The sequence below is a fragment of the Ochotona curzoniae genome, unplaced genomic scaffold (assembly GCF_017591425.1).
Source record: "Ochotona curzoniae isolate NIBS_2020 unplaced genomic scaffold, NIBS_Ocur_1.0 scaffold_1037, whole genome shotgun sequence".
Taxonomy (NCBI): domain Eukaryota; kingdom Metazoa; phylum Chordata; class Mammalia; order Lagomorpha; family Ochotonidae; genus Ochotona; species Ochotona curzoniae.
The window spans coordinates 15,941,767-15,961,193 of record NW_024467083.1 but is presented as its reverse complement, the minus strand read 5'-3'; the positions used below and the strand labels follow the sequence as shown (position 1 = coordinate 15,961,193).

General features: G+C 37.8%; 1 protein-coding gene across 7 annotated transcripts in view; it reads right to left on the bottom strand.

The window, feature by feature from the left end:
- Window positions 1-19,427, bottom strand: part of NTNG1 (netrin G1) — a 340,027-nt gene that overhangs the window by 144,639 nt on the left and 175,961 nt on the right. For all 7 annotated transcript variants that reach the window (XM_040998490.1, XM_040998491.1, XM_040998485.1 and 4 more), the window contains exon 2: window positions 12,206-12,846. In XM_040998490.1, coding sequence (XP_040854424.1) covers window positions 12,206-12,846 — 641 coding nt within the window. The remainder of the gene's footprint in view (window positions 1-12,205; window positions 12,847-19,427) is intronic.

The following is a 19,427-nucleotide window of genomic DNA, read 5'->3' as shown; positions in this document are numbered from 1 at the left end:
ATCATAATTTCTACTCTTGGGAGAACCCATAAAACAAATGAAAATATATGTGGTTTGAAACAGAGGTTTTTACTGTTCCAGTTTTCATATGTTACTCATATTTGGACCTGATAAAATTTATTGTTTAACTTTGCACAATTGATTGAAGCCTTAAGCTTTGAAATTCTGCTATGTTTGATGAAGCAACATAACCATAAACAATGAACTTAGCTCCAGTTCCCTGGAAGGCATGAATGAAAACTATGCAAGGATGGCCACAAGTTACTTCTGAAGAGTATAGATATTAGAACAGAGTCTGACATTATTCTCAGAATGGCATTCTATAACCATTCACTCACTCCTTTGGCATTTATTGAGCTCCATGGCCATGTCTGGCCCAGCTCCAGGTACTAGGGATAGACCAGTGAATAAAAATTTATCAATTCTAAATTCTAGTTATGCAAGAGTAATATACTTAGCTAATTTATTTAGCAATCTTGTTTTGCATCATAAAAGGAAATGGATGAAATTATTTTCCTTATGATTTTTTTGGTTCTGAAAAAAATGATTTTGCAATACAGCAACTCTATTTGGCATGCACACTGCATATACAGATACAATGCAGGAGTTCATGATGTGGATTCCTCCAAGTATGCTAAATTTCTGACCTCTTAGAGCCATCCAATTCTATCGTTTCTTGGCTAAACAACCCCCATCTGTTCTCTGTTCCCAGCAAACCAGGAGGATGTATTATTAAACATGGATGTCACCAATATGTTGCAAATGCTTTGCCTCACAGATATTTTGTTGGCACCAAATGAACAAAAGTGGTCAACTCAGCAATATGCCTTTCCTAGACAGTGTGATATCCCTCAGCTGATATAATGGTTCACTTCACCACATCCAAATTTGTTTTTTATTAAAAGTCTTAAGGGTCAAAAGCAAAGCAAAGTGTAATGAACTCTAAAATTGGACTGTGGTTTCAAGGATATCCTCCAGAACAAATAAAAAAAAAACTGTATACTAGTTAATACTATTATTATTTATCTTTATGGTTTTAGTTTGTTACTGTGATTGGGATTTGAGAAGTTTAAACACAAGGGGAGTAGAAATTCTTTAGCATTGCTATCTCTAAAATGCACCAGATTGTACCACATGGCACCTCATTTTTCACATCTTTGCTGACTCTGTCATCATAATTTCTCTAGCTTAAAAATAAAACAAAACAATTATTCCAATAAATACTTAATTTTCTATAGTTCACAAAGGTATATAGACAGAACTCCCCATGGTTCAAAAAATAAGAGCAACAATTTAAAAAAGATATTCTCTATCGAGGTTAGCTTTACTCTACTCATTGTTTTTCATTCAGGACAGCAACAATATAGGAAGTTTGACAGTTAAAATTACACCTTGTGGAAAAATCAATCTGTTTTTAGCACTACAGATAGTTTAAACACACACACACACACACACACACACACACTTTTCATTTATTTCCATATACTATATTAAGAATCCAATGATGCTGAAACTTAAAGGAATCTCACTACTCACAAGTCATTGGTTCTTTTAGGGGGTATTGAAATTTAAGTTAATATTGAAATCTCTGGCTTAAGTTAAATGGAAAAATATCCTTACTTTAGGGTAACCTAGAGCTTTTATGATACTCACATGCCTGGAAATCTCCTAGAAGGAATGCTGTGAGCATCCAAATTATTTGATCATTGATGTTTATATGAAGGGCAATTCCAAAAGTATTAATGTAGCATACTACTCCTGTTTTGTGGATGAGGAGATTGCCTACATTGACATTCTCTAAACTCACAGGGAGTTGTCAGCATAGTTACCACCTGAACCCACTCCTTTTGACCCCTAATCAGTTGTTTCCCTTTAAAGTAAGACAGGAAATGATTTGAAACTAACGGTTTGTCTTCTTGTACTTTTTATTTTTCTAGAACAATATTTTGGGCACCCCACACAAAGTAGAGCCAACACAGTAGCTGTAGTAACTGTACAGTATTTTTGATTGGGGTCTTCAGACAAATGCGCATGTGAGGCACCTATGTTATATATTTCAAGTCTGTCCGCGCAGACATTCAGTGTTTTTCTGGTAGAATTTGGAAACAAATTTATATGCCAACATAAATAATTCAAAAATTTTCCTCTTCCACTTTGACACTGGTTGTTTAAGCTTGTTTAGGAGAGCTTTCCTCAAACTATTCAAGGATGACACAAGCAGAAATCACGACTCTGAAAGAAGTGCAGAGATTTCAAGTTATAACAACAAACTTAGTTCTAAAAGTGAACTATTGAGTTAAAATATCAGCCGATGGCAGTTCAAAATTTCATGGAAATGTAGAATAAAATTCTTCAAAATTCATGCAAATTATGAGTCTCAAAAATCTCCACAGCAAATGTTGATTGTGAAGAAAGCTTTGCATGGATCTCAAGATGTATTTTTCTTATATATGGACAGTGAGTGAAAACAGTCCACTGAATAATTGACAGCACAGATCCTCAGAACCTCCCATACTAATAATAAACCCATTGCTACCATCTTCTAACATCCAATCATATGCCTCCAGTTGTAGAAAAAACAAAACCTGAACATATGCTATTATTGGGGCATGAAGATATATTTCGTATCTTGCATCTTATGTAAATGCTAACTTAATAGAAAGAGGAAATTACTGTACTTCTTAATTATGTGACATTTTGTATAAATATCCTTATGTTTCTTAACAAGAAGACATCTTTCCTTGACCAGCTAGTTAAATAATATTGATGGCCCTGGGAAATTAGGGATAAATGGACATTGGGTAATCTCCAAATGCTAATGGAATTTGTAAGATAAGCAGAGGAATTATTAGATGCATTCTCTATAATGATATGAATCTCATAATAAAATGGTCTTTTATACATATATTCTGTTTGTAATTCAAGAAATTCTCAAGGACTTGAAAAATGTGTTCCAAATCAGAGTGGCACTCAGTTGCCTACTTAACATAGGAGCACACCATAAATCTTCATTCTAAGTATTTCCACTGCAACTAAGTAGCAATTCTTTGTGTTCTCTCTCCTTTTTTAAAATGTGGTTACTAAGTTTTTCATTTGAATATTTCTACTTATTGGAGTTGGTCTTCTTTTAAGAAGAGCAAATTAAATTTTTGATGGTAGAATTGTTAAGTATCCATTTGACTTGGAAGAAAAAAATTTGGAGCATAAGATCATTGACTAAATTTATGAAATTTTATTGTTTGAAAGAGGCATTGTACTTATTTACTACAATTTCAGAAGAGAAAATTAGAGTGATATGTGGGAGCTAAAGGCGAAATCAGGGGCAAGTGTTTGATGCAGTGCTTAAGACATCTTCACCCCACATTGGAGTTAAAGTTAAAGTTAACTGGGGTTAAAGTTTCTGCCGCACTTCTAATTTCAGCTTACTGCTAATGTGCATCTTGGGAGGCAGTAGGTCATGATTAAATACTGGAATCTTCAAAAAAAAAAGATTTTGTTTCTTTTTATTTGAAAGGCAGATTTACAGAGTGAAGGAGAGACAGAGAGGGAAACATCTTCTATCTGCTGATTTAGTCCCAAAATGGTCAGAGCTGAACTGGTCCAAAGTCAGAAGTCAGGAGCTTCTTCCATGTCTCCCTTGCAGGTGCAGGGTCATCATCTCAGTACTGCTTTTCTATACCCTCATGGAAGACCTAGACTAAATTTCTGGCTCCTGGGTCTGGTCACAGGGCATCTGGAGAATCAATGAGTAAACGGGAGCTTAGTTTCTGTTTCTGCAATAAAAACAATTAGCAAAATAAAAGGAAAAACTGATCGTCCTCACTTGAAGAATCAATTTTCTTAACATAAACTGAGGTAATTGGTCAGTTCCAAGTCTGTCCATGAGTTATCAATGAATTTCTGACAATTCTCCTTAATTAATTAAAAGCCATTGCAGATATTAAAACTTAAGTGGAATTGCAGTAGAAAGACAAATGTTGAGAAAATTCAGCTGATTATTACTTTTTCTCCAAAATTGAAAATCATTATAATCCTATTTCAGCAATAAAGCTCCTAGTTTTTAATATAAAAATGATTAACTAATGCTATAACATGCTTAAAGATAAGAAAAATAAAAAAGGTAGAGTTCAGACAAATATATAACCTAATAAAATACTGAACCAGAAGTTAGGAGGTTGCAACTTTCAGAACTGTTCAGGTAGGGCAGAGCAGGGGGATGAACTTATCTGTTGGTACTATTCAAACATGGCTCCTGTAAGAATAGTTTGAGTGTCCTGCATGTTCTGAGCTCACTTTATGGGGATGTGGCTGTGAAAGTACAACATTTGGAGAAATCATCAGTAGCACATTTATTATTTTACTATGTGACATTCTAAGGTCCTCAGTTTTTACAACTATAAAATGGGTTTAAAGACCACCTGCCTCACAAGTGTCCTGTACAAATTAAAGGAAACAAAATACCTAACAAATTTATGTTTAGTGCTATGCAAATGTAAAGATTTGTTATTTACATATTAACAGAGATTATTAGAATTATGTTAAATTATTTCGCTCTCTTCAGTTTTCCTGTTCCTTTAAATGTTTTTTCTGTTTCTATATGAACTGCCCTTTAAATAGCACTGTTCCATAGGCTTTATAAACATTCTACAATCATTTTTAACAATTCGGAGAAAAGCACCATGCTTTATTAATGTCATCAATCCCCCAAATTTCAACTAGCAGGTGTAAAGTAATAATTTTCAAACTTGTATAATTAACTTAAATCATTTTCTCTGCAATAAACATCATACTTATAATACTTTACTAGAGATTTCATTTAGATTCCTGCTACTTAAAGTGGTCAAACAATAAAAAACAAAATGAAACAATGAATTGACTAAGTCTCTGTTTCAGGAATTATTTGTTCTATTAGTTTGTGGATCCATTGTCCATTTCAGATGATTGAGAATTTTTTTCAGTTTTTCCTCAGCATCTGATTGGTCTCCAAGTTCTATTGACCTGGTGAGGAAGTCTCAGCACATTATCTGATTCTGTCTTCTGGCTCTGTGTATCAGGTCTTGGGATTACTGTTTGAGTGTCTGCTGCACAATTAAGCTTTCCAGTCTTCGCAGCCACACCGGAACAGCCAGGATTGCCACCACTTTAATATATTTCTCATCTGCACTTGTTGATACATGAGAATCCGTGCTTTGGATGCGGACAAGGGAGACACTGAGAGCAAGAAGAAGGAAACCCCTACTGCTTCTCAGAGGTTCTGGACATCAGTAGGGCAAACTTGAGAGGGCATACCCAGGACTGTCCATCTCACTGATTCCTGATTGCTCAGAGCTCTCAGATCACTATGTTATTGTGTGTGCAACTTATCTGCTTAATTAATTCATTCTGTCCTGGCTGCTCGGCACACAAAAGCTCATCTTGCAAGATACCATGTATTTGTCACACTTTGATTAGAGCATTCTCTGTTCTTCTCAGATTAAACTGGTCATCTTTTCTCTGTGGCAATGATGCTATAAACATTCACCTAGAAAAAGCACTTAGCCCATATTGTCATCATTTTATTTTTCTGTGTGAGCCTATGCGCCTCTTTGTTCTCAACTTGTAGAAAATCTGCCCGTTTCCTGTGCCCGTTTCTTGACTGGTTTGTTTGTTTTGATGTTATTGTTGCTCTGGAGCTCTCTGTATATTCTGGAAATTAGCCGTTTGTCTTCCGTGTAGTGTGCAAAGATCTTCTCTCATTCTATTGGTTTCTTATTTATTTTGTTGATTGTTTTCTTTGCTGTGCAGAAACTTCTAAGCTTAATGTAGTCCCATTTGTTTATTTTGTTCTTGACTTCTTTTGCTTTTGGTGTTTTTTTCTAGGAAGTTTTTGCCCACTCCTATGTCTTGCAGACTATGTCCAACTTTTTCTTCTAAAAGTTTGATGATCTCTGGGTGTAAGTTTAGATCTTTAATCCATTTAGATTAATGGATGGTGAAAGGTGTGGGTCTTGCTTCTGAGTTCTACATGCTATTAGCCAGTTGTCCAACAATATCTATTGAAGACACCTTCTTTTTTTCCAGGATTGTTTTCTGTTTTCTTGTCAAAGATTAAGTAGTTGTGCATGCGTGGGTTCCCTTCTGGATTTTCTGTTTTACTGTATTGATGTACCTCCTTGTTTCTGTACTGTACCAGGCTGTTTTAATCACCATTGCCCTATAGTATGTGTGGAGATCTGGGATTGTGATCCCTCCTGAAGGAGCAAATTCGAACGGCTAACAAATACATGAAAAAATGCTCAAGCTCTCTGGCAATAAGGGAAATGAAAGTGAAGACAATGCTGAGGTTCCATCTAATGCTTGAAAGAATTGCCCATATCCAGAAAAATACCAAAAACACCTGCTGATGAGGTTGTGGAGAAAACAGAATCCTACTCCACTGCTGGTGGGAATGCAGGCTAGTGCAGCCACTATGAAAGTGAGTATGGAGAACACTAAAAATTCACCAACCGTATGACCAAGCAATACCACTTCCATGAATATATCCGAAAGACTGTTATATGACAAAGCAACATGCACTCCAATGTTTATTGCAGCACAATTGGCAATTGCAAAAACTTGGAAGCAATCTAAATGCCCATCAACAGAGGACTGAATAAAGAAACTGCGGTTCATCTACACTATGGAATACTACTTGACGATTGAAAAAAAAAAATGAAATGCATTACACTGTGGCCAAATGGGCCAAACTAGAGACCATAATGCTAAGGGAAATGAACCAATCCTAAAAGGCTAGATATCAAGTTTGCTCTAATGTAATATAATACAATGTCAAATCTAGAGGTATCATGTGTGAATCTTACTTTATGTTAATCAATGTTACTTCGTAGTTCCTTGTAGCTAAGGTAACAAGAACTTGTGATGTAATTCATTAATTAGCCATCCATAAAAGGTGGATTGTTTATAGCCTCCTGAGATAGTCAGTGTCCACATATAACAGTTATTGGTACAACCCATAAACAACAAAGGCCTATTCCTCATTGTACCTACATTAGGGCCCCAGAATACAAAAATTAACCTGCAATGAAAAGTTATTCTCCTACATGGCTGGGAGAAGCATGATGGACTTGGGAAAATTCACGGTGGACACACATTATGAACCTAGAGGGGAGAACAGAAGAGAGGGGAGAGAGAAGGGAAGGCAGAACCTACTGCTAACCAAATTGTATCAAAATCAAAAGGAAAGGAAAGGAAAAGAAAGGAAAGGAAAGGAGAGGAGAGGAGAGGAGAGGAGAGGAGAGGAGAGGAGAGGAGAGGAGAGGAGAGGAGAGGAGAGGAGAGGAGAGGAGAGGAAAGGAAAGGAAAGGAAAGGAAAGGAAAGGAAAGGAAAGGAAAGGAAAGGAAAGGAAAGGAAAGGAAAGGAAAGGAAAGGAAAGGAAAGGAAAGGAAAGGAGAAAGGAAAGGAAAGGAAAGGAAAGGAAAGGAAAGGAAAGGAAAGGAAAGGAAAGGAAAGGAAAGGAAAGGAAAGGAAAGGAAAGGAAAGGAAAGGAAAGGAAAGGAAAGGAAAGGAAAGGAAAGGAAAGGAAAGGAAAGGAAAGGAAAGGAAAGGAAAGGAAAGGAAAGGAAAGGAAAGGAAAGGAAAGGAAAGGAAAGGAAAGGAAAGGAAAGGAAAGGAAAGGAAAGGAAAGGAAAGGAAAGGAAAGGAAAGGAAAGGAAAGGAAAGGAAAGGAAAGGAAAGAAGATTGCCTACACATCTCTGATGACCACTTCCTAGGGCAGAGGGCAAGCACACGCTGCTGACAGACAGAAAGCAGGTGTTAGAAAAGCCAAATCTGTTATGTAGTAGAAAAGCCTGACCCGGATAGTAAGGACTAACTGGGGAAGAACAGATCATGGTTAGGGTCAGCATGCTGAAATTGTCTTGTGAGCTCATTTGAGTTGTGACTAGGAAACTCATAGAACTTGCAGAATAAATAAGAAACCTTTTGTAATTAGAAAAAATCACTTCTATGTTATGTGATTTTGCAAAACTATATACAAAATGCCTATGCTTTTATACTTCCTCAAATGCTTTTACTTACTTGACACAATGCATTATGGGGCTCGCTATTTGAAAGTTTTGCTTCCAGAGCGAATGCTGCCTTCACCTTGCTCAGATTACACAAATACCAAGACAGCAACATGTGAGGGGGAAAGGTGCACACATTTAATCTTGGCTCCTTCCGGGAATGAGATGGACTCCAGGCATTCTCATTCCTTTCACTCAGGAAGGATTGGAGGGGAAAGAAGGCTTTGGCTCTGTCCCTGTCCCTTTCTGGATGCTGTGATTAGTCAGGCAGAGAGGCTGTGGTTCTTAGCTAGGGCAATAGAGAGGTGAGGAGAGCACTGGGAACTCCGTGGAAGTGGAGCTTCTGTGGTACAATTACTGGAATTCTTTCTTAGAGGTGAACACCAGAGGTGGAAGAAGCGAAAATACTCCAGTTGTTCTTATGCCTACTTTTCCATCCATGGGGGACACAGCACTACATTTCAGGGACATGTGTTAAACTCTTGGACAGTATGGAAATCCACAGTAAGGTATTTTTTTTTCTGTTATATACATTGCATAAATACTTATGTAAAACTTTAATTTGTAAATAAGACACAGTAAATGATTAACAACAGTACTAGACACGAATAAAGCAGTTATAACAATGCCCTATAAGAAAAGCAATTTAAAACTTATAAATTGCTGATCTTTGAGCTTTTCCATTTAATATTTTTTGAACTACAATCAAATATTGGTGAGTGAAACTGCAAAAAGCAAAACTGCGGATACAGGGAAACTACACTCATATTTGGACCATCGTCTACCTGAGAAGAATCCTGAGGAAATGTGACACAGAGTAAGAAACTAACACATTTTATGGATGGAAAATTACTGAGGATTAGCTTTAGGGATCCTTCCTAAAAACATAAGTAATGGAAAGGGCAATTAGAGTTTCTAGGCCATTGGGATAAATTGTTATCATTCTGTCTTAAAGTTCCTATTGAAAGAAATTTCTGTTATTTCATACACAAAACCAGTCACTTGATATGTTACTGACAAAATATCTTAAAATTAAATGTGCAAATGAGCAAATATTCGCTTGCTATGCAGTTTTAAAATTTGTCACAATAAACCCCATTATATTGTTGAAAAGGGGCATGTCAAAGAAATATCGAGTTTATAGTCTGTAAAATCTATGACTCTGACAAATCCCATGTTCAACTCTTCACTTAGCTTAATTATGAAAGCTTAGAAAGAAGCAAAATACTTCCAAATCAGAAATTCCAACTGTGTAACTCAGAAAACATTTTGCAAATTATCTATATTTAACAGCTTTTGAATTACCCCCCTGTCTGCACAGAAAGCTGTTCAGGACAAACATCTACTCTTCATTTCTCCTCTCACCTCTCATCTGGGTAGATTTTATTTATGCATTAGACGACCTTTTTGGCCATTAGGACCATCTTGTTTCAGCAGTTAATTAACACAAGTACCATAATTTAATACAGTTAATGCTACTTGATGCCCTTTAATGTACCTTCCATTAGTGATATTATTGTAGTATTACCCTGTAAATTAAAATGAGATCAAGACTAAGAGAGCGGCTCTTTAATTAAGGTACTGGCACACCGCACTCGCCTATTATTCACAAGAGAAAATCACCCTGATTTACTGAAGCAGGACATCCATAAGTCAGAATTAGTCCAAGAAGATTATTAGGTCTATTGAACAATGTAAGTACTACAGAGTCGCTGAGATTGCCAACAGCGGTGTTTCCTTTTTTCCCCCTCCATTATCTTAACAAATACAAAATGAGGTGAATAAATGGAAGCAAAGTAAGTATGTTGCAGAAAAGAAACACATTTTTCATGGTGATTTTGTAGTTTCTCACCAGTAAAATAGCCATCAGATGTATAACATGCCAAAAAGAAGCTGCACTAGTCTGATGATAATCATTTTTATGCCAAACAGCACTGGTCTATAGAAAATGTACATGTGCATAAAGAAATAGAGAATAGAAACTAACTGTTAGACAATTTAAGCAAAGATATTCAACTGTTGTTACACAACTTAATATTTTTACTATTTTCAATATTTTAATCTTTAAGGTGAAAAATTTTCTGTAACTGATTTCTGGATATTTACATCTAGTCTCCATTTCACTTTTCCAAAATAACTCACATCAATTCCCACATGATTGTGTGTGTGCGGGGAGGAAGGGGAGGTAGAAAGACATCATTATCACAATCAGAGATAAACATGTAAAGGCATGCAAAATGATGCATTCACTGCATGGAAAGATGGAGAGAATGGAGGGGTTAACACTGCAGGAAACAAAGACCTCAGTTGTATTTGGAAAATTTATACTCAAGACTGTAAGTCTTGAAAAAGGAACACTTAGAACTGTCTCATAAAGATCATCAATTAACATCTGATCTTTCTGTAGATGTTTGTTGGATAAGAGAAATATAATCTAGACAATGACTTGTAGCAAAATTCTCAAGAATAAGATAATTATTCCAGTGCCTAGGCTGAGAGAGCTCACAAACCAGGCAATAGCTCAACATTTCCCTTCAGTGCCTCCATGATGAGCAGATCTCCCTTATATAACTTAAAAGCTGGAGACATGCCCAAGCCATCAGGCCTTGCTTCTTTAGTCCCTCCCCTAAGACTAAAAATATTCCGGCCATCTGGTGCTTAGTGCAGTACATGCCAGTGCCAGTTTTGCCCTAAGGAAGTTGGATGGAGTGTAGAGGTGACAGAGTGGAACATGATGGAAGGGGCTCACCTCTACTGGACCTTTTGCTAAGCCCAGCTGCTTCTCACCTGCTTGTACTTGACTGGTGATCAGAGAAAGACAGTGGAGGTGAGTCCGGGAGCAGGGAGGAAGCTTCCTCCAAACTCCACAGAACAGCTGCAGTGCAGTTGGAGAACAGAATCACGATGAGGGATAAAAGAAAAGTCAATCTGGAGGGATCCTACATTTGCAACAAGCCAGCTATAGAAAACAGTGGGTCCTACCCTAGTGTGGAAGGTTCACAAATACTTTTAGATTTATTTACTTAATTTGAGAGGCAGAGAGCAAGACAAAGAAAGAAGCAGCTAAAACCCCTCCAAACCTGCCCCCAGCAACCTTCTGAGAAGCAGAGTCAGTTTATTTTTCCAGTTCCCAAGATCTAGGCTGTATTTGGGGAATCTAGAGCTAGCTCTCTGAATGAGATTACTTAATTAAACCTATGAGATATTTTGTCTTCTTCAATGTTGATTTAAATCTCCCATGGAATGTATAATCATTGATTTGTTTTTCATTTCCTCCTCCCCTCCCCATTCACCCAGTTTTCTGCTTTTATCTTCAGTTTTCCTGCTACTGCCTTTGGTTGGCTATTTTGATGCCATGCCACACTTAACAATTTGTTTAAAAACCTCTAAGTTGGCAACCCTGTCTCTCTTCATTAGAGTTTTTCAATTATACACCTGCGGAAGTCTTGAACTTTGCTCATTTGGGCTTGTTTTAGATATATAATCAAAACCAAATATATCTCTGTGATTATTAATGTCACCATACTGCATCATCAGTAACTGATCCATAATAGGAAGATAGCAAAAGTTATGTCTCTTTAGTACAGCTATATCCAGAAATTTAACAAGTAGAACATGTCCTTCTTTAAGAAATTCATCCATTTCCTATCAGCAAGCTTTGCTTTTTTTTATTTAATACATTTGAAGAATCAGAATTTCTTACTTCTGCTAGGTTCTGTGTGCAACATAACAAAATATAAACATACTGTAGTTAAAAATTGAGACCCTTTCTTTCATTAAAAAAAAAAGGCAAGGTGTATATTATATTTTCAAAGCCTTGCAGAGCAACTGGCTTTACTCCCTTGGCTTATTACCTTAAAGACTTATACCATCTCCTGACCTAGGGAGTTCTTTTGTCTGAAATGAGACTTTTTTTTCTTTTTGGCTTTTGTTTAGATTCTAAAGAATCCTGCCAGGTTCAATGACAGCAAGCCTGGGATTACAAATTACTGCTGAGTACAAAAGGTTTCAAATGCCTTCAGAAACTACTTCTACACTGGTGTTCCCGAGAAAATACTGCAGCAGAAATTGACAAATGTTCCTTTCCAGCTGTGGACCAACATACTGAAGTTTTCTTTAGATCTACCTATTCCCATTCAAGGTTGACAGATGTTCTCTTACCTTCCGCGCACCTTTATGTCTGAGATTGCGTAGAAGTAGCGTGCCAAGTGGAGCTCATCCACAAATATTTCGCCAACGGCTGGTCTCAACAGTCTTATTCTCAGGTCTGTGACTGTAAAGAAATCTCTGAGTTTCTTGGTTGTATCCAGCTGTCCATAGAGGGAAGCCATATTGCGTAGCCGAGGTCCAGCAAAAAATGCGAACCTGTCTTTGATTTCAAAGTGGATTATTTTGCTATTTGTGGAATACCCCGTGGAGTACTCTTCTGTACAAATGATTTCTAAGACCGTGTGCTGTGACAAATCCTTCACGGATTTGGGATCCATGTGAAATGCATCCAAACAGTCTGTAGCGTAGTACTGATAGGGCTGCCATGTTCGTCCATAATCCAGGGATTTCTCCAGGATCATCTGGTCTGGACGACCTGATTCAAAGGTAATCACTATGTTGTCTGTGAGCTCAATGGTTTTGCTCCAAGACAGAGTAATGTTCACCTGGAGAGGCTTGGGATACTCCTTCCAAGTAGCAGACTGCCAAAAGGTGGAGGGATGTCTTCCTTCAAAATCAAACATCAGCTCAGGGGGGTGTGCCAGCTCTGGGGTGCTTGCATCACATTCATTATTGCACATGTAGGGGTTACCCTGTGGAAGAAGAATAAAAGAGAAGGTGTCAAAACACGGGTCGACACATGTTGCCATATTGTTGTTGTTGAGCAAGAAACCCTGAAGAGAGAAAAAAAAATTCATTTTCAGTAATAATTTTTTATTTGCCCTGACTGGATTTTCCTCTTTAACAGCTTTCATTAAAAGCAGTATTCTGGGGCTGTTGAGAAGGCTCATTGAGTGCTGGTTTGTGTCCTGCCTACTCCACTTCCAATCCACTCACAGCCTGGGAAAGTAGCAGAAGATGCCAAGTCCTAGGGCTCCTGGCTCCAGTCTTTGGATTGGGTTGGCTCTGGCCATTGTGATCATTTGAAGAGTGAACCAGTATATGGATGATTTTTCTTTATCGCTCCTCTGTGAAATTTCTTTTTGAAAATAAATAAATAAATACATACATACATAATAAAAGCAGGGCCTGTCAAGGTAGCCTACTTGCTAAGTGTTTGTCTTGCATTCATAGGGATTGGGATCCCGTACAAGTGCTGCTTCATGTCCCTGCTCCCATCCAGCTCCCTGCTTGTAGCCTGGATAAGCAGTTGAGGACTGCCCAAATCTTTGGGACACTGCACCCAAAGGGGAGACCCAGTAGGGTCTCCTGGTTCCTGGCTTTGAATCAACTCGGCTCCAGCCATTGAAGTAACTGGGGAGTGAACCAGTGGATAGAAAATCCCTCTCATTCTCTATTTCCTTCTCTCTGTAAATATGACTTACCAATAAAAATAATTTTTTTAAAGCAGTATGGTAATTTTCCCTTTTTACTTCATTCCATGGACTTTGCCAAATGCGACCACTTATTTGTCTCAAATGTGTTAGATCCATAACGCAGTCAGAGAAACACAAAGACACCAAACAACTGTTGAACAGGTCAGCTCCCTGCTTCTTCTTAAAATGATGCTATAGCAAAGCACAGAAAGTTCCTGCCTGTCTCAAGGACACTCCCAGCAGCACAGTGTTTTCCAAAGTCATTTTTCAAGGAAAGATTTAGAATTAGCAATGAACCGTATATACCCATGTCCTGTTTAGAAAACAATGTCCCCATACAAGATTCAGCTTCTCTTGGCATTGCCTCAAATCCATCATACTTAACTGGGTCCCTGCTTCATAAAGCCTGGTTTTAAAACATTTACTTTGTTCACCACAAATCATTAAAATGTGGTACATGACAGGCTCTGGGCCTGGGCCAAACATCTGCCATCCTATTAGTAGAAGATAAGAGGATTGCTCAGGAGATTCTTGGAGCTGGGACTGTGGTCCAAGTTATCAGGACAACAAAACTCACTACAGTTGTCCCTGTGCATCCATGGGAAATCAGTTCCAGAACTCCCTAGGGATGCAAAAGTCTTTGGATATTCAATTTTTTTTTATATAAAATGCAGCATAGTGCTTGCATGCATCCTATATGCACCCTCTTGTGTATATAAGTCATTTTCCAGCTTACCTATAATATCCATACCATGTAAATAGCTGTTAAACCATATTGTCTAGGGAACAGAAATAATAAAAAAATCTGTATGTGTTCAGTATGAAGAGGTCTAACAACATATTACTTGAACAACAAGAGATAAACAACGCTCACATGGGTGTTGGAGAGAGACTAAGAAAATGTGAATTGTCAGAGGTTTTATGTAGCTTCCTTCCTGTGGTTTCAGCACGGTGTTCAGCACAGGGAAAATTCAGGTTTGCTTTCTCTTTTTTGAGTGGGGAGGGCATTTCTCTTGATTGATTAGTTGAATCTTCAGATGCAGAGCCTGTAGATGCAGAGTTTGGACGGTACTCAAGTAAGAGGGTACATATCAGCTCGTGGGCACTTGATGTGCTTGTTTCTCCCTGCAGGCCCAACAGCACCTCTCCAGGGACATTAGTTATTATTGTTCTGCTAACAAAGCCTCTTCCCTCACAACCTAGTCTAACAAGAAGCCAGATGGAAGTTGCTATACCACTGTGCTACACTGAATGGCTACTCTCAGCTTACATTATATGGTGAACAGCCTGCTCTCAGATTTTTATTTTCATTTTAAGAAATCAAACTGCGTCAACTGTGCAGGAATAGCAGTTCCTCTTTTTCCTTAGCAGGAACATTATAAGAGCCTCAGTGGATACCCAAGTCCGAGGACAATACTGAGTCATATGTATGTTTTATTCTAAACATATATCTGTGACAAGATGTCAATTATAAACTAGGCACAGTAAATGATGCACAAAATAACAGTAGAATAGAGGAATTATAATACATGAAGTAAGAATCATGCGAATGTAGTCTTTCTATCACAAAATATACTGCAGAAATCAGTGATAATGGAAATGTTTCTGTACTTCTCTCTCCAGTTTCAATTCCCTATTTCTGATCCCAGCGTCTGTGCACTATTTATAGGTGCCCCCTTCACAAAGAACCCAGGGAGCGGGCCTGAGGTAGGAGAAGGATAAGTTTCTGCTCCAGGTGGAATAAATCAGCAAATTTGTTATTATTTAAACTCTCTTGAGCATACCAGGGAACCCAATGCAAAGCTCTGCAACCTGGAAAAGCATTTTACGAAGGGCTATAAATATTGTGAAATCTGTCAGGATTTATAAATTCAGAATCTATGTAAATGTGGATTTTACTGGAAAGGGTCAGATTTACACAAATAATATCTGCGTCTGAAATTTACTGGAAAAAATATGGCCAATTGAAAATCTGTCCACAGGTTAGGAATCTGCACAACCAAGAACTAGGGTGCTGCCACCTTCATCCTGACAAGAGTGTCTTTATCTGAGGTCAGGGCATGGGATCAAGGGGGATCAACATGGCAGGGCACACGGGAATCAGACATTTACTTTCAGTTGTGGTGAAAATAGCATTTCTTCGCACAGATCTTTTCAGATGAGTCAAGGTCACCAGAAATGTCAGAGGAGACATATCAGACTCACTGTGGAATGGGCTAATACTAACAATCTGGTTAAGAAAGAATGTTTGAATTAATCCTTGTGAAAGATGTCTATTTCTACATCCCAGAAAAGGTATTGGTAATATATAGCATTTAGTTAGCTCTTACACATTGGACATTTTGTATGTATTATCCTGGGCAATCCTTCTGCTTACTATTTTATAGAAGGGAAAAAGAGGAACAGAATGCTGCTATGTATTATGCCCAAGGTCACATAAGAAAGAGTTGTGGCCGGGAATTCTCCCTTCATGTTGCCTTGGTGTTCACCTCCCTTGCCAACGGGGTTCCTTCTGTGCCAATCAAATTTAAGATTTTCTTTTCTCAGATCCTAATGAACACAATCACATCTAAAATGCCTTAAAAAAAAAAAAAACTTTGTGCAATGCCGAGTTTCAAAAACATGTTTGACCATGAGGCTTTTTTTTTCTGTTTAGAACTCACTACTTTGTTATCCCCCTAACTAGTCTGCAGATGTAGTCCATGGAGGGAATCTTTTGAGCTTTTCTGCATCGTGTACCTCTTAAAACTATAAATGAGTAGAAGCACAACTCAATTTTAGTTCAATGAAGACGTAACCACACAAAGCACTTGATCTCTGCTTTTGTTCCAATCCATTCCTTTTCATGGGACTCAGCAGAACAGCCAGCTCAGAATAAGTGTCTATGTCTATATTCAGTTTTGTAGCTGCACACAGATGCGATGCTCTAGGCACTTGAACAAGCAGAGAAAAGTTTCATGCATTCAACATTTATTGCTTCTAATACATCCAATGCAGTCATCTGCTTCTCAGGATATAACAGGAAACAAATCCAAGTCCTTGGTTTCCTTGATGCTTTCCATCTCAGGGGAGAAACACTAAACAAAAACATGCCTTTATAACGTTACATGATGGTAATTATTAGGGAGAAAAATAAATCCAATTTTCAGGGGAAATGGCTTTGGAGGAGAATCGTGGTTGTAATTTCATATGGGGAGGTCAGAGAAGGTCTCTCTGATAATGTGTCATTTGAGTAGATTAAGAACAATTCCCAATCCACACTGCAGGTGATCAGAGGGGGTGGGCAAGAATAGCAGTTTCGTCCTTCATCTGACTCTACTCTGAGTGATATTTACAGCAGCATAACAATGTATTGAAATCAGTGGATAAACAAATCATTTCAAATGAGAATCTACACCAAATGACTGTAGATACAAAAAAAAAAATCAATTGGATTGTTCTTATTTCTTTACACTCACGCTCTCTTATGAGGTTAATGATTTGATGGCCATTGACGTAATTTACTGAGAGATAATGACATTGAGAGAAAATTAGCAGAGGGAATGATTTTTAAAAAAAGATTTTATTTTGGTCCTTTTCTTTTAAGCTTCAAAGGAAAAAAAAAAAAAAACAAGTGGAAGGAAGTGAAAATCTTACCTTTCCCCAAAGAGAAAGCTAGAGGACAGATTATATGCTAAAATATTTAGTGCAAATATTTCTCATTGGTGTGATCTGTAATACTGTTGTTACAAAGAATTATCAATACGAAAACAATTCCTGTTAAAGGGATTAAATTAATTAAATTTTCAACTACTTCAACTCCGCCCTAATCCTCTTTAACAGTATCAGTAATGAAATTTATATAAGAAAAAGCAACTTTCCCCTACTTGTGAAAGCAAAGAACACTTCTAACTGCTAAATCTAACAGATTCAGGCTTCAGCGAGTCTAAGTAATTATTTTATGGCCAGCAGGCAGCCTTAAGTAGATTTTAATTTAAGTCTGACAAGCAACAGATCCTTAGCTGATTGTCTATGGACAAAGCAGAAAATATTTATGACTATGCAAATAATATTTATAGCAGCTAAAGATCCCCAAATAATTAAACAGGCATTGATGCTAAATTTTTTCATAACGATTAGAAGAAGATTATGATATTTAATTTCATTCTATAATGTTAATAATTTTCCTCTGGGAGAACAAATACTAGTTATTAATTAACACTTTGTAGCCAAGTTGTAATGTTGTCATTCTTTCTTACTGTGCTTTCAGAATTTAGAGGGGTATCTAAAATTTGGGAATTGCTTTCACAGTTCTGTTGACAGAAGTTGCCATTGATCTGGCAAGTAACACTTTGAAATGAATATTCTTTGATCTCAGTCCTACTACTTCCTTCAGAGTTAAAAATCAAAACAGACCCCACATAAACTGTTAAAGTGCAACATGTATTTGCAATCATTTTGACCTTACCCTTCCAAACTATACCTACTAGGAAACTATTGACAATGAAAACTGTAAAATAAAGGAGGTTCTCACAGGAGATTCATTACTGAAGTTACAAGCCAAACAGGCATGTGCTAACAAGTGTTCCTAAGAAGAATTCAAGTTAGCTCTTAAACCAATTGTGAAGCTGCCTTACACTCGTTTGCATCTGGCCCATGCTTACTTGTTTTGTTAAGTGACCATCAAAAAAGGACACAAAGGCAGCATGCTGCACTTAGACACTCCCAATTTGTTCCTGCTGCAGGTCTGTAAGAGGCCGCATTATGGCTTTGCCAATACAAAACCTTTAAAGCATGCAGCAATGCATGTAGAGACCAATTCACTCCTTAGAGAGATTGCGTGCACTGCCTTTAAACTCTTGGGCTCAAGCATCATCCTGGGCAGATGGCTTGCTTTACTCCATCTTCCCAGGAGCCAGATGTATAAGCCAGTTTCTGGGAGCTGCACATTTGAGCAGAATGGAGTCCCATTCCCAGTACTTTTTGGAACTTCCCAACCATTCTTTCTGATCCAAAGTTCCCCTATGGTTACTTGTGTAACCATAGCATGGGAAGGTTCCCCTTCTATGGTTTTCCTGGAGATATCCAGATTATTATAAGCCTGGAAACTGACTTTTGGAGGCCATGCAGAGATGTGTTCAGCAGGTCTTACAGTTTTGTTACAGGTCTTACAGCACTGGGCAGAAGCAGAAAACAGAATCAGAGGCAAGTCCAGGCTAAGGAAAGTACAAGTAACAAACCTGAAAAATAAATAGCAGTACCACTGAGACTGACAGGCATGAGGGTTCTGGTAATCACAGCTGCAGAGACAGACTACATTCTTAGAGAAGAAAGTTCCATAAAACAGCTCATTTCCGACAGGTCCCTGAGTCTCAGGTCATAAAGGTCAGGATACCCACAATGGCAATGTAGTCTCATTATAACCTTCCCACATACGTTGGTATTCAGGTTCCCATGGTGGGGTAACGATTTAGCCTGAATGCTAGTACTGTTGGGTCACTGGATAATCTGAAATTATTGTGACATGAGTACACAGAGTGCAAAATTTCAGTTTGCAAAATATGTAGGGTTACTCTAATAGTGGAAGATGAAGGGTTTTGTTTTTGTGTCTTGGGAGTTTAAAAATGAACTCTCACTTTTCTCATGGAACGTTTTGTTCATCACAGAGTTTGTTCCCACACATAGACTTGGGCTTAAGGCCTGATTGAAGTTGTAGCTCACTTCAATCTACTACCTGACAATACTAACACCTTGTGGACTTTTTTACTCAAAAATAAAGACAGTAAAGCTTAACCTTTCTGCAAGGAGAATCCTAGAATCCATGTCACCGATGATGGGTCATAACAGACACCTGAGTTAATCCCCACAGAGGACGACCA